The 21,258-nt window shown below is 56.2% G+C and overlaps 6 protein-coding genes across 6 annotated transcripts; 3 read left to right on the top strand and 3 right to left on the bottom strand.

Moving 5' to 3' along the window:
* Positions 1-7,866: 7,866 nt before the first annotated feature.
* On the bottom strand, positions 7,867-8,167 carry B0H18DRAFT_886137 (uncharacterized protein; the record flags this gene model as incomplete). The annotated part of the gene is made up of 2 exons (XM_048041112.1): positions 7,867-7,904; positions 7,960-8,167. The coding sequence occupies 2 exons, from the start codon at positions 8,165-8,167 to the stop codon at positions 7,867-7,869; spliced, it is 246 nt and encodes an 81-aa protein (XP_047887015.1).
* A 279-nt stretch (positions 8,168-8,446) lies between these two features.
* B0H18DRAFT_1042194 (uncharacterized protein) lies at positions 8,447-10,298 on the top strand. Its single transcript, XM_048030616.1, has 9 exons — positions 8,447-8,523; positions 8,586-8,593; positions 8,657-8,990; positions 9,044-9,321; positions 9,373-9,391; positions 9,424-9,576; positions 9,625-9,651; positions 9,680-9,875; positions 9,904-10,298. Exons 3-9 carry the CDS (start codon positions 8,745-8,747, stop codon positions 10,155-10,157), a joined length of 1,173 nt encoding a protein of 390 aa, XP_047887014.1. The 5' UTR covers positions 8,447-8,523; positions 8,586-8,593; positions 8,657-8,744; the 3' UTR covers positions 10,158-10,298.
* A 162-nt stretch (positions 10,299-10,460) lies between these two features.
* Positions 10,461-12,025, bottom strand: B0H18DRAFT_1125016 (uncharacterized protein; the record flags this gene model as incomplete). Its single annotated transcript, XM_048034954.1, has 7 exons — positions 10,461-10,607; positions 10,690-10,810; positions 10,860-11,204; positions 11,261-11,416; positions 11,473-11,545; positions 11,602-11,890; positions 11,951-12,025. The coding sequence occupies 7 exons, from the start codon at positions 12,023-12,025 to the stop codon at positions 10,461-10,463; spliced, it is 1,206 nt and encodes a 401-aa protein (XP_047887013.1).
* Positions 12,026-12,544: 519 nt separating this feature from the next.
* On the bottom strand, positions 12,545-14,504 carry B0H18DRAFT_1042181 (uncharacterized protein). The gene is made up of 8 exons (XM_048030615.1): positions 14,363-14,504; positions 14,160-14,293; positions 13,819-14,101; positions 13,692-13,767; positions 13,479-13,634; positions 13,081-13,425; positions 12,879-13,029; positions 12,545-12,826 (listed from the first exon to the last, which is right to left on the bottom strand). The coding sequence occupies exons 2-8, from the start codon at positions 14,232-14,234 to the stop codon at positions 12,680-12,682; spliced, it is 1,233 nt and encodes a 410-aa protein (XP_047887012.1). The 5' UTR covers positions 14,235-14,293; positions 14,363-14,504; the 3' UTR covers positions 12,545-12,679.
* A 470-nt stretch (positions 14,505-14,974) lies between these two features.
* Positions 14,975-16,734, top strand: B0H18DRAFT_1042173 (uncharacterized protein). The gene is made up of 3 exons (XM_048030614.1): positions 14,975-15,453; positions 15,569-15,893; positions 16,025-16,734. The coding sequence occupies exons 1-3, from the start codon at positions 15,124-15,126 to the stop codon at positions 16,495-16,497; spliced, it is 1,128 nt and encodes a 375-aa protein (XP_047887011.1). The 5' UTR covers positions 14,975-15,123; the 3' UTR covers positions 16,498-16,734.
* Positions 16,735-17,741: 1,007 nt separating this feature from the next.
* Positions 17,742-20,687, top strand: B0H18DRAFT_959408 (uncharacterized protein; the record flags this gene model as incomplete). Its single annotated transcript, XM_048042816.1, has 7 exons — positions 17,742-17,969; positions 18,023-18,465; positions 18,597-19,249; positions 19,308-19,564; positions 19,614-20,014; positions 20,059-20,573; positions 20,647-20,687. 7 exons carry the CDS (start codon positions 17,742-17,744, stop codon positions 20,685-20,687), a joined length of 2,538 nt encoding a protein of 845 aa, XP_047887010.1.
* Positions 20,688-21,258: the final 571 nt, after the last annotated feature.

Genomic DNA, 21,258 nt, shown 5'->3' with positions numbered 1-21,258 from the left:
TCCACTTGCTCCCGTGCTCTGGCTCTGGCTCGACGTCCGGAGGGCGTGCGGCCGGTGCGCGTGCTCGGCGTGCGTCGTCTGGCCGGAGTGGTGGTACTGCGCGAGTGAATGCGTTCCGGAGTGCGCGTGGTGCGGGTGCGAGTGCACGGGCGGGAGGTCGGGGCTGTCCTCGAGCTTGACGGGCAGCGGGTGGGCGTGGCTGGCCGTGGGGTAGTGCTTGGCGTACTGGTCGTTGAACGCATAGCGCACGGAGTAGGAGGACGAGGGAAAGGAGGACGAGGAGGACGGACCGGAGCCGGGCGTGGCGGGGTAGGTCATGGGCAACGAGCGACGAGGATTAGGGCGTGTACGAGTAGGTCGAACGGGGATGACGAACGGGAAGAGCAAGCAGGTCAGAGACGCGTGCGGCAGAAGAAAGAGGACGCACAGACCGGTGGCTCGGGCGGGAGAAGTTTTAGAGGAGGAGGGAGACCGGGGTCTGGCGCACCGGATGCGGGGAGGGCACGCAAGCAGCACGTTGTGTCTGAAAAGCAGGAGAGCGGGCAAGGGCAGAGACGCGCCGCTCGCAGCCCAGATCACGATTTGCGATCGCCCGTCGCGCCGCCTTGCTCCCGACCTCGTGTCCGCCGGCTGCAGTGTCCCTTCTGATCGTCCGATCGTGGCCCGTGCGCACCTAGGACGGCGCTGTTGCTCGTCGCGACAGAGAGTCAGATCTTCAGAGACAACTCAGAGAGGTTGCCGCGGTCCTCGCCCGCTTTTGTCAGCTCGCCCAAAGAACCCTGCCCGTCATGGTCACTCGCCCGCCACGCCGTTTCTCCGCACCCTCGGCCGAGGTCACGTGCCCCTTCCGCCACAGACATAGCCCCGCCCCGATCCTCGCGTCTCGACGTCGGCCAGTTTTCGTGTCTCCAGGAACACGTAAGCCGCCCTCAGCGCGCGAGACGAGACCCCAGGAGCGGCTGGGGCGGCCCACCGCGACCCCTCGCAGCGGGGGCTGCGGCTCGAGGGCCCGACGACCGGACGCGTTCTTTCCGGACATCCACAATCACAGGCGCCCGCCTTCATCCCGCCTCCTCGGGCACGATCGGAAAGTCCCGGACGTTCCGACGCTATGAGCGAGTCGATCTGAGCTATTCATGACACGTGACTGTCGTGCCAATGTTTTCTCCTGTAATTAGGTAATTAGTCTGTTGAACACATCTCGTTCTCGTCCTCAGTCATCATGCCCGCTATGTAGGATGCAGAGGTAGCGACCATCGTTGCATCTAAGCTTGGGCGGAGATATACCGAGTAAGTCTACTGATATTGTAAAGCCTACAGATACTTATGCATAACCTCTTCGATATGGCCATCATGTACCATTTCGGACTCTGTGTAAGTCCATAGAATGCTGTACCTGCGCATTCCATCAAAAGTGATGCTACGCTGAACCACTAATGCGATTTGGTACAGTACGCTAACCACCGTTTTTCTTATTCCGTGTATGCCAGCGCACGGAAATCTATTTTCACACGTCACCTTACCACTCTCTCAGACACACTAAGAGCTACCTCAGCAAGTTACCTGCTCTTTGCACCTCAGGAAAAATCGCAAGGTGTGTTTTCAGCACTAGTTACCCCGCAGGCTAGCGCCAGTTTTGGCGGGCAAAACCAGTCGCTAGCTTGCAGGCGTACAGGCCGCATGTTCCCACCCTCCTGGCCTCAACAATTCGAGAGTGTGTCCAAGACGTATAACAGTCTAGCCAGCTACGATCAAAAAACCCCTCGTTCTGCGGGTGTAGGACAGTAGTGCAAACGTGACTACTTTATCAGCTTGTCTCAGTTCGTATGGTTCAGCTTCAGCGGAACAGTCTGTACTGAGATAACCATCCAGATCCGTCCTCCCCCGAGGCCCGGAGCGCGACGCCGGCGGCAAGCCTCAGAACGGAAACTCGGTCGGTCACTCGCTTGTGGAAGAGCGCCGTGGGGCTCAGCGTTTCCTTGGCCCAGATCCCCCGCCGCAGGGGATCTCGCGTAACATCGCGTCCAGATGTGGTTAGCGTGCATCCCCGTCCTCCTGGACGACGTTGCGCGGTCGCTCCCAGGAACAAACAGAATACACCCACCCCGAACACTCGGAAGAGCGAACGCGAGCACACCGTGCTCGCAAGACTCAGACGCGGTGTCACTCGTGTGGAAGGTGCGCTTCTCGCAGTCAGGAGGCTGACGGCGGGCTTCATAGGACACATACGGAAGGGAAGCAGTGTCATTTGACATTCTCCTGAAGCGCGCCCTGGAGGACCGCGTGCCGGTGTCGAGGTCACCGCGACCTGAGGCCTGATTAAGATTGCTTGTTGCAGACGTCGGCTGCACAGCGGACGAGAAGCACAGAGCACGGTGCGTAGCGACAGAAGTGTGCGCCTCCACTAGCCTCGCGATGCTATCTAATCAGATTCATTGCAGGGCACTCGTTCCTCTCTGAACCGTCAAGACACGTATGGAAAGCTGTCGACGTGTTTCATCTCTCCAGCCGCGTCCGGCGCATACGCGCACTCAAAGATACGGGCAGCGGCGAGTGCGCTACGCATCGCAGAATGGAGGGTGGAGCCCGAGGCGCGCGCAATTCTACTCTATTGGCGGCGACGTCACGAAATCTTCCTTCGCACCAGCGACTCTCACTTTCTCGTGTCTCGACTGCGCCTGGGCATTCCAGTTTCCCCTTCGAGTGTCACTTCCTCGTCCCACCTGAGTCACTCATTTCTCCTTCCGTCCACCCGTTCTCATCATGGTGCCGTCACCGGGTCCCCTCTGCCTTCTGTTTCGCGCCCAAAGTCCAGTAACGGTGTGGCCTGAATCCCATCGCATCAGACAAATTCAGCGCCCTGGAAGATCGTTCCCTTCTGCCACAGCCCAGAAGTTGCCCGCGGTCTCCCAAAACCGAGTTTCTGACAGACCGTCGGGTGGCGCGATGACGAAGATTTCGCAGCCCGCGGCGTTCGAGGCGGACGGTAAGTAGGGGCGTGCGCACGGATTGGCTGCTCGGTCCGGCGCGCGCAGTACCCGGGCGGGTGGGCCAGATCGAAATCGACGGTACCCGCTGGATCCCAGCGCCAACTTCTCCTCCTCAGTCAGCGCCTCCCCCTTTGGGACTTATCCCCATCCGGCCGCGGTTCGCTCGGCGAATTAACAGCGAGAGAACGCGGGGAGCTCGCTCTCAGTGTCTCCCGCTCGCGGGGTTGTGTCTTGCACGCGCCGCCCACGCGACACCTACCACGTCTCAGGTGGTTTCACGAACTCTCGCCCAACCCTCGCCGGCGCAGAGTCGGTTTTCGAGGACAACGCAAGTCCTATCCCACACTCTCGGTGCCGAGGGGCACGCTCCCTAGCGATCATCGTGGGGCACTATCTCGATCTGCGCCACCCACCCCTGTTCTTTCCAACCAGAGCTGCGCTTACATACACAGCACTCCCCTGCCCAGGTCGGCAAGTCCGCAAGAGGGCGACCGATGAGTGCGGGCCAAGCCGCGGCTCGCGTCCCCTTCAGCCCGTCCCCCGACCCTCGCTGCCGCGGTACCTATTGGTCCCGCACTTAGCCTACATGCTCGCTGGGGCGGAGCGTACGCGGGACGCCGCATCGTACCTCCGCTCGAGAGCTTGCGCACCAACAATTGTCCTCCGCCCTAGAAGGCGGACGAGCACGCTGCTGCACATGCTTCTGTCAGGTCTGCAAGCGAAATTGAATTCTGACATCGAGATTCGGACGTCGTAGTGTATAAGAACGTACTTAAACTTAGGCGTTCCGTGGTTTGCGGCGTGTTTCGTCAGCGTGCGCCGCGCGGAGGCAGCCAGCGTAGCGTGTCCCCGTTGATGCACCTTCCACAGACCTTCCGCCCAAGCGCGACGATGCGACTCGCAATGTCATGGTAAGCGACAAATGGTCCATTCGTCCGACGCGTCCGAATCGTGCTCCCGAGAGGGGCGGATCAAATTCCTGTGACAGGATAGCGGGTGGCCCCCGCTCACCCAACCCTCGAAGTAACTGTCAGGATGCCTCGGACGACGACGAGCGACACTCGCCGAGAAGCCACTCAGGGCATCCGTGTTTCGGCCAGGGCTGCCCTGCAGCTCATGATCACCCTCCTCGTCACCGTAAGTACCCCTGTCCATGCTCGTCGCAACACGGGGTCCCGCTTTACCGAAAGCTTGGAGCTGTCGACGAGGCATTACGAATAGAGACAAATCCAGGGCCTACCCTGTGCGGTGACAGTCGTCTCCTGCACCGTCAATAAATTTCAGAGGTCCACAACAGCCGCAATGAAGAGAAAGCGAAATGTCATACCCTGACATGGTACAACTTGAATGTACTTGTGATGCTACACGCGCAATTTTGGGTGGCATGGTCGGTCAATAGAGACTCTGTCAGGTCGGTGAGCAGTCATGCAAGACAGGAGAACGGTTGCCAGGGCAATCTTCTCAACCATTGTCGAGCTGACGTGCGCGACACCGTGACCAGCAGTTTCAGGAAGGTCGTAAGGCTGCCAGCATCGTTGCCGTCAGGCTGCGCTCCAGCATCGAGAACGACATGACAGAATTGGTATTACGGTGCGCAGCGGAGTAGAAGAACATTTTAGCGGCGTTGTGCCCTTGATTTGGCTCGTTGACCGCGGAGCGCGGCAAAGATCAGCATCGGTAATCACGGTAGCAGTAGCAGGTTCACATCTTCGATCCGATCTCCTGCTGCGGGCGAGTCTGACCTCACGCGCACGCGCGAAGTTCGGTCAACGTCGAGTCGATGCCATCCTACAGAGCAGCAGTCTTCGTACACTAGCCCCCCCTCTCAGCCTACCGCAAGCATCTGGTGAGACCTAGTAGCGACACCTTCAATGAAACCTAGTCTATACGCTCATTCAGCGAAGACCGAACAGATTTTGAATGTCACTTGGTACTCGTCGGATTTGTGACTTACGGCCACAACGCTCGCAGTTCCGGTTCCGCACACGACTGTGCATGGATGGTTGATTCACTATACATATTCACCGACACCGCCGCGCTCGTCGCTCGACCTCTGCTGTTCCAGCAGGTCAATGCAAGACAAACCGCGTGCATCTATAGGACGTTCCACTTCGTCCTCGACTCTGCTACAGGCGCTTTAGAATACTCTACCATGCCTTGCGCTCCGATCACCGCTCATTCACTCACCGGTTGGCTGGAGACTCAGCTGCTCGGTCTTCGCTACTACTAAGTACGTCTCTACAGCCTCAAACCCGCCTCTGGCAGCCGCATACTTGCCTTGAACCTGAGACGGGAGCCAGAACTTACGGTGAGTATGACCGCTCTGAATTCCCGCTTGACAGTTCGCCGTTTACCATCCCGGTTATAGTACTGTAGACATATTCGGGGACTCGACTCGGAAGCCTGAGGGCTGAAATCTTCAAATTTGCATCAGTTGCAATACGTTTTCTGGGGCACCATCTCCGTTTAGTGGCAACATCAGGTGCGTTTCCGGCTTCTGAGATATGTTTCACGTCTTCGCCATATATTGGCACTCCTTTAGGTTCCCGAGAGTCTTGGGCTTTCAGTCTACGATCAATATGCAGGCATGGCCTTCCCATGCTAGTTGCGATATTACAGCATACCGTACGCCTGGGACTCTTGCCCAATATGGCGGGTGTCATGCTTGATCGTAGTACGTGAACGAGGACTAATCATGCCCTGCGGACGTAATCGAGCTGATGTGATGCTACAGGTTCATTACCAGGACAATACTACGGCCACAGCTTGTGGTAGCCTTGCGTACCGTGCATGTAGCCGACCTGCAGTCGCATGGTTCGCCGGTTAGTCGCGACTCACCATGTATGTTGTCCAGGCACCGTTCATAGCCTTCAACAACTCCCCAACGGCGCCTTCCAGTATCAAATACCATTGATGATACATAACGTGCGTAGCAATCTTCCCTTACGATTTTTCATCCCGATGTCGCATTGTCCGACTGCGCCGGGAATTGTCTGGAGAGGGATAGCTTAGAGCAGTCAACGCATGAGTGGCCCCGTGCTAGACTGTGCTAGACACCAATACCGGATAGATAACAGACACTGTGTCTGGACGGGCATGATATGGCATCGAGCATTTCAAAAAAGCGAAATGAACAGTCGGAGCGCACAGCCTTCTTCATCTTCATCTTTAGGTGTTACGACGACGATGCTCCGAGAGCATTGGGCATGTGCAGATAATTTGTCTTATGCGTATTAGCTCCAATACCCACCAGCTGTACCCCCCGTGATTGCAGGTTGCGGGTCCAGCCGTGTTCAAAACCATCTTTGACTGACGTTTTGCGCAGTTCGGAGTCGGGAAGTTTCAGACATGTGCTGAGGGTCCAGCATTTGATATCATGCAGACATCGAACGCGGGGTGCCCTGGGTCTTGCAGGATAATTTCTCAGTGAACAATATGGACCGTTGACATGCACGGCCCGGGCCTTTCAAAACCATTCTAAATGGGCTTCATCCATTGTTGTGCCCGAGGGAGCGGGTGTTGTTTGGCTCGATAAGTGCGTGTAACGAGTCGACAGTGGAGTATGCATCTGAGACAATTCTGAACATGCACGTAGCTTTCCGAGAGAAGACGGGCGTGATCCGTGGACTTCAATCTAAATTCTGTCCGACGCGCCGCACTATGCGCTCCCATGACAATACTCGCTAATATCCAGCGGCGACTGGTGAATAAAACGTATACGTGTTTCTTGTATGCCTAGGCCTCGCCACCACGGTCGCGATTCGCACTGAAAAATCCACACAATCCTAATATGTTAACTGCCACAACCGTCAGCCCTCCCACACGGCACCTACGTATGACGGCATCTCACCCCACCATTGGATCGCACAAGTCTCGCAGAGGAAAATCCTCGGCCCGTACCGCACAGGGTATGTCAGCTTGGTGCTTCTGAGACGCGACGCCGTGAATACTTTGAGAAAATATCACCGATCCCTTTCACGTTCGACGGCGAAGGCCGCGCGGATTTGATGGGCGAGATCCGTTGCCTCAGCTGCAGGATCTGGCCTGTGAGACGGACAAAGGTGGTGGAGCCACGAGGGAAGCGGACGATATACATATATGATGCGGACTTCCGTCGAAGCATGTGAACCGTGCCATCGTTGGTACAGGCTAGCGTCATTCACGGTCACCAGGCGGCCCTTCACTCGCGAGGATCATGGCTGCATGCGAGTGCAGGATTCATGCGAAAAGGCATCGCCACTTATCTCAGGCAGCTAGCTGTGGACTAAGTAATGTCGCTGTTGTCAGCAAGAAATACGTATAACCCACTGACAGACGTATGCCAGCCGAGAACCGAGAGCACTATACATGCTGCGAGCCTTCGAAGTGCCAGAGGCGGATGGGCAGAAGGGACGGTCGGATCTTGAGACTCGGGCATTCATGCGAACATACCCATGAGAGCGCGTAATAGCTGACCGGACGATGATTAGGATGCCTTATTGTTACCTGTTGGAAGACCATGCGGGGATAGAGGTAGTTCGTACTAGGAACGTGTTCTCACTGCGCGTGGACAATATGAAGTAGTTCGAATCCTCGAGAATAACACCGTAATCCTGCACAGGATCCATCAGACACACTGTTTTTACAGTGCACTGCGTGAACAACTGTGAACGCGTCACTCAAATTTCGATAGCATAGCAAGAGCCGGGTTGCTGTTTGCTACACGGTGATCGCTTGGTGCCTGGAGTGTTTAAAGCTCGGCAACGAAAACTCACAAAGAGTTTTGACCTCTGCCAATATCCCCTTTTGACGAGTTCGTCGGGGCTCACGATGTGTGAGCAGGATGACGGACGACAGGCGTCTCGTGGTACGGTGCGTGGATGCGTTTGGTAGTACATCAGTTGGTCCAGCGCATATAACTTCCAGCGAGAAAGCCTACAGCCCAAATCAGTGAGTCACTGTACGCCTCACAAGGCTTCGTTCAACGCACAGACACCCAATCCTGCCATAATCCGCTTCCCCATGGGCGAGCCCGGTTGATGGGCCCGGGATAAATTGAGCGCGTGTACTCCTACCCCTGCCAATGCTCCAGTTCCAATGATTCTACACGCCAGACAATCTTGAGGTTGCGGCCCAGGAGGAACAGACGATGCTGAGCCAGCATACGATGATGTCTCGGTGGCAGGCACAGACTGCATGGGCTGAAAAGGCAAGATACGCAGAGACGGAAATTTTGGTATAGCCTTTGACAAGAAATGCTGCAGCCGAGAAAATAGTGTTGTGCTGTCCTGGAGCCAAGTTGCAGTGGGGGCAAGTTGGAGTTCAGGCTCAGGCGTAAGTAAGTTACGCAGCGCACGACGCGCGTGCCGCGACGCGGTTCATCTCGGCAGCACAGCAGGCTGAAGATTGTCGGTCACCTGATTGTAGCGCTCACGGACATTTCCGTACCGCTCCGGGGACCGGTAAGGCGTCCGCCACCGCCACCGCCTTCCCCTTTCGTCTGCTGAGTCGTTCTCGGGACTCAAGTTCTTTCGAACGGTACAATATACTTAAGGTGAGGGGAATATCGCTACGTTTTATGAAATCGAGACGTTGGTTGATTCGAAATGCATCAAGGTTTCAAGGTTCGGAACAAGCGTTCTAAGCTTTTACGGATAGTCACTCATTGATCATGTGCCATCTGCTAGTGAGCTGCCACCGGGAGGCCACAACCTGCCCAACTTACAAGTTGTCTCTATAACTCTTTGGGCGCTGTCTCGGTACGTGAGTATTGTCATGCTACCTCTTGCAGCTCTTCCACGGCTAGGACGTAAGCTTGTCACACGAACGCTACAGACAGTAGCGGCAAGGGACGGTACCGATGTAGTCAATATTGTCGAAGTTGGCCCGCGAGATGGGTTGCAGAACGAGAAGGCCGTCATACCGCCCTCCGTCAAGGCAGAGCTGGTCACACGCTTGGGCAGGGCAGGTATGAAGAACATCGAATCAGGTAGCTTCGTCAGTCCGAAATGGGTACCGCAGGTAACAACGTCCTGCGCACGAGAGTTGCAGATGCTTATTACTCTGTCGCACAGATGGCAGGCACTCCAGAGGTGCTCAGATCTATGGAACGACTGCCAGGCGCACACTACCCAGTGCTGGTGCCGAACATGAAGGGCCTCGACAACCTCTTCGAGTTGCTAGACACCGCGTCAGCGGGCGACGTCCCGTTGACCGACGAGATTGCCATCTTCACTGCAGCGACAGACGCGTTCTGCAAGGCAAACACGAACTGCACCATTCCGAATCGCTCGAGCGGCTCGCGCCCGTCACCGAGCGCGCCAAGGCAAAGGGGCTGCGCGTACGCGGGTATGTCTTCTCACCAGCCTACTCTACAGAGATCTGACACATCACTTGCGAACAGCTACGTGAGTGTCGTCGTCGTCTGCCCGTAACCGGTCGGGTAGACTACAAGAGAGTGCGGGAGATCTCCCGTGCGCTGCTTGACATGGGCTGCTACGAAGTCAGCCTGGGCGACACAGTCGGCGCGGGCACGCCTTGGGACATCCGTGCCATGCTCGAGACAGTCATGTCCGGAGCAGGTGCTCTCCCTGCTCCACAGCTAGCGGTGAGTGGTGCACCGCACCCAATCCGGCCTCGCTGAACACAGGATCAGGGTCATTTCCACGATACGTATGCACCGGTGTCCCAACATTCTCGCAGCGCTCGAGTTGGGTCTACGGACTTTCGATGCGTCCGTCGCCGGTCTGGGCGGATGCCCCTACTCGCCCGGCGCGACGGGCAACGTCGCCACGGAAGACGTCCTCTACGCTCTGCAGGGCAGCGGGTACAAGACACCCGGGAACCTTGACGCGCTCGCGGAGGTGGGCGGCTGGATCTCGGGCGTGCTCGGCCGGCGGAACGAGAGTAGGGCAGGGAAGGCGATACTGGCGAGGTGGCGAGGAGAAGGACACAGCGATCGTGAAGGAGAGGGAGAGGGACGGGGGTGCGGCGGAGTCAGTGGCGGGTGTGGACATCGATGTTGGCGCGTCGAAGAGGGAGGCGAGGATCGTCGGAGAGAGGGAGCGGGACGGAGGGGCTGCGGAGCTTCTTTCGGGCATTGGAGACGTCGACGTTGCGAAGAAACGAAGGCAGGAGAACATCGCAAAGGAGCGCGAACGAGACGGCGGCGCTGCGGAGAATTTGTAATCATGGATCTGTGAAGATCAACCGTCCACTTATTCGTCCAGGCCATGTAATAATAGCTTGTCGTTCTTGAACTTGCATCCACATCCTTGTAACAATAGCAACATTGTCTATCGATGCGCCCCTCGGTTTGGATGCTCACGCATCTGAGTGCTCTGGCGTGGTAATCGCCATTTCTGGGCGCAACTGTGCGATATATTCAGTTGCAATCTTTTTCGAGTACACAGCAGCCTCAGCCGATACAGATACAGCAGGAATGTTGGCATCGACACAGTGTCGAGAGTTGGAGGCCGATCACCATGCCAGCTACACTGTTGTGGCGGAGAACTCCGGGCCCAACGTCTTCTTGACGTGTGCGTCTGCCCTTTGCACAAACTCTGTGATGTCGCGAGCACGCAGGTCGCCATATTTGTCAACGAAGAGTCGACGGCATAGCCCGCGCAACTCCTCGGGCTGTCGACATTGATCGGCACCGTGAGCTGTCCGTGAAGAATTGAATGGCTTACTGATTCAGGGAACCCCCGTACGCGTCTACAAGCGCGTCGTTCAAGCCCTTGTCGGATGCGAGGCTCGGTCTCTTGAGGGCCGTTGTGAGAACGTCGATCGACGACTCGCGCGCGCCCAGCAGCTGCTGAGCTTTCGCCTGACGATAATACCTGTATCCAAATGAGCCCGCAGCACGGAACCGGAAACCCACTAGCGTACGCCTTTCCGTAGTTCTCGTCAAACGTCGTCGCCCTCTCCGCGTCCGCCAAAGCCTTCTTCGCGTCCTGACCATCGCCCTCCATCAACCACGCTGCCGCTCGGTTCGCGAGGCAGATGGCCATCGCCCGCTTGATGTCTCGCTTCTCCTCGTCACTCGGATTCTGTGCTATCGCGTCCGCGAGGAACTCATAGGCTTCGGTGTAGTGCTTGACAGCGGCGGTACGGTCCTTGCGCCCGATGGCCTCGTTTCCGAGTCGTTTCTCCTCCTCGGCGCGCTTGGTCGCCTTTGCAATGCCCTTCACGTTGAGCTTGTGGACGCCCGAACCGACCCCTTCTGCTTCCTCACTGCGGGAATGACGTGTGAGCGGCTACGAGGTGGCATTAATAACAAGAACACGAACGGCGTCTCTAGGCGCCAGCTGAACGGGGCCGGAAGAGAGTCCAGGAAGGGACGAAGCGCATCAACGTGCGGACTGAGTTTATAAGCGATCACTAGCAAACTGGGTGCGCAAGGTCGGTTAGGTGGCAGCGGAGATGTGATGGCATGTTTGAGAGCTCTAGCGCGATAGCAAACTCAGTGGCCGTACACTCGTCGATACACGGGCATACGTACTTCAGCACGAAGTCGGACGAGGGCATCCCCGGCGGGACCATTTCTTGTACGAGGAACTGGTCTCGATCGTCGTCTTGTAGCAGGCATTCCGTGTCAGCCTTGAAATGGAGCTGCCGATCACACACGCACAGATGAAGATGCTGAACACAGGCGTGCTTCCCGGGAAGTACTCTTCCCGATAATCCTGCGGATCCTTGCCTTGAAAGCCCATGGGCGAGAGCTGCATGACCCAGAAGGAGTCCTTGCGCACGGGAACCTTCTTGTAATTGAAGGTGGAGAGCCGGTCGTCAGAAGTCTTTGACCCGGCAACGGCAGACAGCAAGGCCTCCACGTCTGCCGGGTCCTGCGTCGAGAGATGATGCATCAGACTCATCGGATCGCCGTTATAGTCCTTCTTGTTGTAGGTCGACAAGACTTTCTAGCACAGGGAGTTGGGTTAGCTGCCGTACTCATGCCAAGGCGAAAGTCTGCTCCGGACTTGGAAGACATTCTGCATGTCTGGCGGCATACCGGCGAAAGGGTCGGGTTTCCCTAGAGATCGCTTGGGGGCCATGGCATGTTATGGTGCGAAGCTCTGAGAACGTCCAGTAGAATGATAGCTTTACCCCAAGCTCCTCTCTCCGCCCTCGAGGGTAAAGGGATGAATGCGAGAGTGTATTGAATTCCATGTTTTGTGTCCCTGTGGGCCTCAGCCGCCACACCTCAGCCACATCCCATCAAACAATTCCAACCCCGCCCGATCCTACTGCACATCAACTATTTGTATGTACATATTAGGATACAGGACTTGGCCCGACATTATTGAGTACTGTGTTTGCGTACTCGAATTCACCCTCTCTACTCCCCTCCCGAGAATGGATGGGGAGGAGCTTGGGTTTACCGGCCAGGACAGGTCGTCTCAACTAGGATTGGAAATCGGGCTCCGTAGATCTCGATCTCTGTCACGATATGTACGTAGATCGTCGCCTGGAAGTACTACACACTTGAAGCTGGCTCGCTGAAGCTTGATCAGGAGATTGATTCGCGTGCTTGTCCGGTCTGGGGTTAGTGTCGAATTGTACAGTTGTGTATTGCTCAGCGAATGCATTCACATCGACATTCCAGTCACCTTATAAGTCGCCTGTCGCAGAACCAGCATTGTTTTGCTATAGTGGTACAGAAGTGGTGTCAATCATCGATCCTTACATAAAGAGGGAGGTAATGCGGATTAGACCGTAGTGGCGGAGAAGTTTGGCCCCAGAACCTTCTTGACGTGTGCGTCTGCCCTACGCACGAACCCTTCAACGCCGCGTGCACGACGATCGCCGTACTTGTCGATGAACACTCGATGACAGAACGAGCGCAGCTCATCCGGCTGTCGACGACGCTGAGTACCGTCAACATCCCTGGACAAACGCACGACCTACTGTTTCGGGGAATCCTCCATAAGCCTCGACCAAGCCTTCGACCAAGCCCTGGTCGGATGAGAGCTTTGGTCTTTTGAGTGCCTTTGTGAGCACATTGATCGACTTCTCGCGAGCATCCATGAGGAGGTATGCCTTCGCCTGACGGTAGTATCTGCATTCACGTGAGCACAAACACCGACATGCAGATGGCCCGTTCTCGTACGCCTTTCCATAGTCACAGTCAAAGTCGAGAGCCTGCTTCGCGTCTCTCAAAGCATTCTGTGCGTCCTGGCTCGTGCCTTCTATCAGCCACGCTGCCGCCCGGTTTGCATGACAAACGGCCAACGAGCGAGTGAGCTGTCGCTTTTCTTCGCGTTCGAGCGTCCGAAACGCAGCGTCCGCGAGAAGCCCGTGCGCCTTGGTATAGTGGTCTAGGGCAGCGATCTTCTCCTTACGCCCGAAGGCCGCATTGCCGAGCCGCTTCTCCTCATCTGCGCGCTGGATCGCCTTTGCGATGCTGCTCTCGACGACGTTGGGATCTACCGGAACATCCCCGTGCACTTGGTCGCTGCAAGAGACGGGTCAGCAATGAGGCAGAAAATCTTGGGCGAGAAGACTCGCAGCGGCTGCAAACGCCAGGTGAACGGCGATGGAAGGCTGTCCAGGAAGGGGAGCAGCGCGTCTATGTGGGGGCTGAGATCACGACCGATCCATAGCTCATGAGGGATAGAAGGTGTTTTCGGTGGCACAGGGAAGGCGATCGCCCGTTTGAGGTACCTGCCAGAACAATCTGTTCATCGCACTCGCATCGAGTTGCATCATAGTACTACATACCTGAGCAGCAAGTCAGACGACACGGCTCTACCTGGTGGGATTGTCTCTCGCAGGATGAAGCTGAATCTGTCGTCGTCTGTATTGAGGTGGTTAGCAGTTGAACAACGCTGCAAATCCCGCAGCGCACTGATGCTGATATCGAATATGGGCGTGCTTCCCGGGAAGGGCTCGGAGCGACGGTCCTTCGCGTCTTTGCCTTGGTACGCCATGGGTACGAGTTGCATGACCCAGTGGGAGTTCTTCCGCATGGGAGCCTCCGTGTAATCGAAGGCAGCGAGTTGGCCGTCGGACGGTTTCATATCGTGAAGGGCCGACGCGACGGGCCGCAAGTCTTCTGGGTCCTGTTCCATCATATGATCCCAGAAGGCGGACGGGTCGAGCCTGTCTCCCTTGTACGACGAGATGACTTTCTAGCACACAAGAGCCGTGTCAGCGGCCATGTCTGTCGAGACGAAGAACGAGCACAACTTCCATAGCGGCCTTGGCCTCCGGTGGCATGCTGTCCAAGGGATCTGATCTTCCTCTAGATGGTCCCGAGGCCATGGTGAGCAAGGAAATGATTGGAGACGATATTCGTCTAAGATAGCGGGACTTGGTACAGGCTGGACCGCTCGTGGGTCAGTCTCTGGTTCTCGCCCAAACTTCGGGGCGGGTGATACTAGTACGCTTACCGTCCGTGCATAGACAGTTGCGTGGACCCTTCTTCGGTCAAGCGTTTGACTGCAGCGACTATACCCAGTACTTACACCTAGATCGTGTTCAAATGCACGCTAAAATACAAAACCGTAACGAGGAGGAACAGAGGACGACGGGACAACGCCACAACCGCGCTCGTCGATCAGTTCAAAACGCACGTGTCGCCACGTGGTCGGGGCTGCCGTATGCGAGCGCTTGCTCACTCTCGACCCTCCCAGTGAGCCTCGATTGTGACAGCACCGTCCCATGCGTCTGTACATACTATGACCTCTACACGTTCATCGCTCAACAGCCTGCACCATGATGTTCGTTGAACTAGAAAATATACTTGTTAGCGGACTCAGTACTGAAGTTGGTCAGTGGCGCGCAGCGAAGTTAAAGTACAAGGGGCTGCGGCACGGCCGTGTCCGAGTCGACGCGCTGGATTGCGAACTCTGTGCTTGAGCTTGTTTAGCAGCTAGTCCCATGGTAGGACATTCGTTCATGGTGATTCACCAGTCCCGTGTTCCATTCAAATTTGCGACTTGCGTTGCTGACTGTACTTATCATTGAATTGCAGCCCGTCGCATGTTCACATCCGACAGCCATTGACACCGCGACGACATCTACTCATGGCCTGAATGTGTGCCTGGTAATATGTGACTGCCCACGTCCGCCGAAATGTGAGCAGTACTCATTGGACAGCTGGGTATGATACGCTCCATGACATTGCACGACGCCAGTCGCGCAGGATACCATGTCGATCGACCACCGGTCCCATCTGCGCACGTTGCCCATATTTCTGGTCTCTCAGTCTGGACATGCATGTCTAATTGTGCTGTCTCCACGATGGCCTGGACGTCTTGGGGGCACAATCGCTCTCTGCATTCTCATTCAAGTCGCATCCGCGTCAGCATATAGAGACACCTCCGAGGACGCTCGAAGGCTCGCATACTATTCCCTTGGTCACTACGTCATGTGCCAGGCCTTCTCCGTTTTCCTGTTTAACTGGCTTACGGACCCGATACATGATTTTCGCCATGAACACGACCACACTCCACCCGCAGAGCTCCCGTTCCTGCGCAGGGTCTATGGGCGCTATGTATAATCAATACCCAGCGCGGAGTGGGGTGGTCTTACGAGGTATGTATTGGTCTACACATCTGGATGTCTGTCTCTATTCACGGACTCGGACAATCCAGGTTACTCACATCCCACCGCGCCCTACTGAGCCGCGATGGCGGTGTCTCCGCCAGACACTCCTGAGCGCGTTCCGCTGCTTCCTGTTCATCGACCTCGCCCAAGTATACCAGCGCTCTAATCCACTGTTCTCGAGGCAAGACATGGACCTCAGGTCGCAAGGCCTTTTCATGCTTCCTCTCAACATTGTCGCGCGCTTTGGGAGCGTTGTCGCCATGATTGCCATGGAATACTCGCTCTTAGCTGCAACCTGTGTCGCCCTTGGCGTCTCCTCACCAAGACACTGGCCAGACATCTACGGCAAGTGGTCTGACTCGTACACCGTTCGTAGATTCTGGGGGTGAGTGATTCGCCCCTTGGACTGCTACACATAGGCTAACCACATGGCAGACGAACGTACCATCAGTTACTGCGTCGCGTATGTCCTCATTCACCGCTATGATACCTGCGCTTCTCAGGCTCAATTCATTTGCAGCTCACAGCCGGTATCGGAAAGGCTTGTTGCCGGGCATTAGGTCTGCAACCCGGGACATGGGTGTCTTCCTACACCCAACTCTATGTCGGCTTCGCCGTCTCCGGATTCTTGCACTGCGGTGGGGATTTGATGGTAGATCCATCCCTCTTCGGCGCATCGTTCCCTTTCTATATCTCACAAGCCGTCGCGATCACCTTCGAGGACGCCGTCATTGGCATCGTTCGGAGAACCGGAGTAAAGTTCCCTCAACCGCTGGCCCGTGTCGTGGGATACGCCTGGGCTATACTGTGGTTGTGTATATCCGCGCCATGGCACATCAACTGGACGCTGAAGGCTGGGGTCGTTGACACAGTTCGCGTGCCAGTCTCACTCATTGACCTCATAGCCCCAAATCTTGGTGCGTTTGCCACTAGTTTTACCCCTAGCATTGCTATGAGTTTCAGGTCGGAGGATTGACTTGACACGGACGACTACCAATCGATTAATGTTTCAACTGTACGAGAACCGTCAGTGTGTCTCACGTTGTGTACGGGATGTAGTGTCAAATTTGGGCGGGCTTTCTTTCATTTTCGAGAACATGTGTATGAGGGTGTTCCGAGTCGTAGCTCGCCGTGCTTGTATATGTACTTGACACTTGATCAGGAGACTACGATTCGTGCGCTTGTCCGGGCAGAGGTCAATGTCGAATTGTACAACTGTGTCCTTGGTGAGTGAATGCGTCTTCACCCCAAAACGAGCAAGTTATCGTTCCTCTCATAAGCCGATAAGCGAAGAACGAGTATTGACATCGCCATATTTGTACAGAAGTGGCGCCAGTCATCGAGTCTGAACGAGGTGGCTGAGGTCTTCAGCATCCGGCGGCATGCTGTCTAGATCTGGTCTTCCTCGAGATGGCCCCGAGGCCATGGTGAGCAAAAAATGATTGAATAGGGACTTTAAGTTGGGACCGCGGACTCCGTTGCCCGTCCGTGGTGTAGCTTATAATCAGACTCTCGGGCCACACTCATCGGAGCCATCGCACGGGCTGCCAGTGCATCCGGGCTGCATGCAGCAGAGCGACGAGCCGAAATGCCGCTACATACTGAGTTAAGGTATAGTTAATGCGACGAGTCATCGATGCGAATAAAGCTACATAGGCTTGGCATCATGTGTCTAGCCTTCTTTCACGACGAAAATACAAGGCCTGAACAAGGGAACTTCCAAATCGGGAGGACAATGGTTGTGGGGCCTGCGAATAATCGCCCAGAAAGGCAGTTGAACGAACACGTGCATCGCACGCCTGTGGCTAGCGAGCGCTCAGTGTGGCTTCACCTCCTCCCCTCACCCAGACGACGCGAAAGACAGCCACTGCGCGTCCCTCGTGCAATTTGATAAGTTCTGTTACACGAGAGCACAATTAAACACGAAAATCCACTGCTTTGGGGCAGAATAAGCCGTGAGTTATACCGGCCTGGGCCGTATTCTGAGATACTGACGATCCGAACCTCCGTGGACCGCGTCCTATTTTGGCAGTTGGCCATCAACTCCGAATCAAACATGCCTCACGGACGCGTAAATATGCCGACCTCGCACTCTGCTCCTCCCTCCCCCCACTCTCATCCCGACTACATTGACATCGACGTCGACATCGACATTTCCGAACAACCCCACCAAGACACTCCGATGTCTGACAAAGTAACCCCCCTCGTGACCAAGGCCGCATGCAATACGTAGGCGATGCTGCCGAGGCGAAGCGAGACAACAAGAAGAACATGGCGTCCTGGCAGCGAGAGATTCACGACAGGATCAAGGAATACCCGGACAACATCAACGGGTACCTTTCTGCGATGGTTCCGTCAGATACACCTGTACCACCCTGCCCTGAGATGGGCAGGTCGCTCGAGCTAATTCAAGTGGGAAATCTTGAGAGCGCGATGTATGGGCCACTGGTCAGTGTGCGATAGACGGTACCGTATCACGCGATCGCTGACGTTGTGTTCAGATGAAAGCACTGGAGCGAATGGTGAGGCCGTTCCCGCACGGAAAGCGGCCCAAGTTCCACAACTACGAGCACAAGGTCATGAAGTTCCCGTTCGAGCCGTACGAACACGACCAGCACCCTACGAAGCCCGACGTCATTGCGACGTTCCCGACACTACCTTTCATCTCTCCGCTGCATCGCTGGAGACATGTTGCTCTCGTCTTCGAACTCAAGTCGCTGGCGTCGGCCGACCCGATGATGATGAACATGCAGACGCACTGGGAGACGCTCGTGCAGCTTGCGAAGAGCGCGCGGAACATCATGCTCTCGCAGGGGAGGCTGTTCGCGTTTGTCGTCGGTATATATGGCGATCAGGCTCGTATCTTTCGCTTTGACCGCGCCGGTGCGATATGCTCGCCCAAGTTTGCGTACAAGAATCATCCGGAGATCTTGCACGCGTTCATGTGGCGCTTGTTCCACCCGCGAGACAGGCGTTGCGCGATCGTCGGGGAGGATCCGACGATGAAGCTGGGAACGAGTATGGACCGGGAGCTGGCAGACAAGCTCGCATCGAGATACGACGATGAATGGAAAGGACCGCGGAGACGCGGAAGGCAGTGCGACGGATTACCATGCAGGACGAGAAGGGAAAGCCGACGACGTACCTCGCATACAAGCTGATCTTCGTGAACCCTGGGCTGTTTTCCCGCGCAACACTGATCTGGGAAGCGTTCATCGTCGACAAGAGGAATCGGAGCACAGGCGAACGATACATTCTGAAGGAGACGTGGCGGCAGCTTGGTCGCCTCGACGAGGTCGGCTTCTACGAGAGGCTACAGTACGCGAAGCTCGAAGAATACAAGGAGAATCAGACGAAGGATCGTGGCGTGGTCGAGGCAGAGACCAACGACGACGTCGAGGTCGAAGGGAAACTTGCGGCGGAGGTACAGGCCCTAGGCGAGGCCAGATTCACGTACGGTGTCGCGAGGTACATATGCGGCGAGGACTACGGCGAGAGGGATGAAGCACATCGGAAGCTTGTGGAGCAGGCAGAGACCTCTGGAGCTCCTGTGCCCGAGGACACGAAGGCGGGTCACCGGACGATCTCTGGGGTGCATAATGCGCCTGAGAAGGTGCGGATGAATGAACGGAGTCACATGCGGATGGTTCTCCAGACGGTTGGGAAGCCGTTGGCAGATTTCAGGTGCACGCGGGAGGTCGTATTGGCGCTGCGCGATGCTGTGGAAGGTACGTCGCGATATGGCAACGCATTCATTCCTTGGACACTAACAGCTCTTCATTGCAGGACACAGAAGGGCGTACAAATCTGGGATCATACACCGCGACGTCAGCGAAGGGAACGTGATGATCTCGCGCCTTCGTGCTGCGTTTGCAGGCTTTATTCAAGACTTCGACTTCAGCTTCAGTTGGCGACGGTTCTTGCAAAAGCGTGGCTGGGATGTCAACCTGGCAACATGGGAGAAGTACTGCGTCGAACACGGGCACGAACCGCCCCGGGACGACGAGAAGACTGACCCCGCGAACGACTGCAAGGAGCGCACAGTGAGTAAATGGTATCTCGAGTCTATACGTTCTCTCATCTATCTGTCAGGGCACAATTTTCTTTATGGCTGTTCAAGTGTTAGAAGGCGAGATCACACATGAAGCACGGCACGATTTGGAGTCATTCTATTGGCTCCTTGTGTTCATCGTCCTTCGTCACACCAAGCATGGGCATCTATCGGGGGAGGTGGCGTTTGGAGACCTCTTCTGCCATGATACCATCGCGCAATGTGCGAGTGCGAAAGTGGCATGGTTGATGAACCGTAGAGCTCCTATTCCAGTTCCCGGCAATGAGCCTTTGTCGACTCTCTTGGAAGATTTTCGCGAACTACTTGAGGCCAATTTCCTTGTCAAGCGTGGGACGATCAGGCGCGTCACACACGAAGAGGTCCTTCACATATTCGATGAGGCACTAGCCAAAGAGTGGCCCGTCGATGATGCGGCCATTCCGTGGGTTGCCCCCGCAAACCGAGGACATACCCGACCGATGACAGAATCGAGGGGCAAGCCCGTGACGATGGGTACCAAGGATCACACCACTGCTGCCGACTTTCCGTTCCCCACCCACGAGCCCCGCCGCCGCAGGCCACACCTGAGTATGAGCAGTCAGACAACGAGCAAGACGGCTCGAAGACACCGGATCATAGCGACGACGAGGATGCCAGTGTGATGCTAGCCCAAGAGCCAAGCGACGAGGAGGTGGTCACAGATATTGACGAGCGTCCGAATGCTCCGGATGCCCCTCATGGACTTGCCCTTTTGAACGAGGAAGCGCAACAACCGGAGGCCAATCCGTCTGACTCGGAGTCGCCGGAGCAAACGGAACCTCAAACGCGCGCGAGCAGTCGCCGCCGCGCTCAATTGCCTCCCAAGGCCAAGCCTCCGGTCACTAGGAACGCGGGCTCCCGTCGCAATGTCGCTGAGACGTGGCCAGCAGGCAACGTTGACGCAGCCGGCGCGAGGCCGGGCCACCGCTACAACCTTCGCTCGTCGGGCCGTCGTGACTTCGGTGCGCCGAGCACCTCTGACGCAGCGGACTTGCCCCAGTTGCTCCGCGGAGGTCGACTCGTGTTCGCGCGCAGGCAGCGTCGAAGCTACGGGATACCGGGTCGAGGGACAGTAGCATTGGGAAGCGTAGTCGTGAGGGATCAGACCAGAGCGAGGTCGAGGAAAGCCTTGCCGCGCAGTCGTCGAAGCGGCCCAGGACTGTCAGCCAACCCCGGGGAAGGAAGGCGTCGAAGAAGTCGGAGAGGAAGAATTGTAGTTTGCATAGGCAATTCCTGAGTAGTTGAGGTCCCGGGGCTTTAGAATGTATTATCGAGTACCGGTTTCCTTCATCCATCTATCTCGTTTCACTGTGCGTTAGAACGTTGATCGTTCAGTTCATGTCGTCTGCTACACCTGACTTGCAACTCCGTCGACCTCCATCATGACGATGGTCAACTCGCAGTGAACCACTGAAGTGTGCACGACGTATCGCAGTTGTCGGTTCTGATTGGTGAATATTCAAGCTTGCTTCAACGCCCACATCCGCAGGTCACTCATTCCTGTCTTATGTATTCGCGTTATACAATTACTGTACAGGGCTGACCACACGAACTGTTCCCGTGCTCTAATAGCGAAAACGCACTGCAAATATCGCTCGGAGGTGGCTGACATCCTGCACTAAGTCTGCCACGACTCTGCTTGTACTA

Source organism: Fomitopsis serialis, assembly GCF_022376445.1.
Source record: "Fomitopsis serialis strain Sig1Antser10 chromosome Unknown B0H18scaffold_140, whole genome shotgun sequence".
Taxonomy (NCBI): Eukaryota; Fungi; Basidiomycota; class Agaricomycetes; order Polyporales; family Fomitopsidaceae; genus Fomitopsis; species Fomitopsis serialis.
This window is presented reverse-complemented; position numbering and strand designations above follow the sequence as displayed.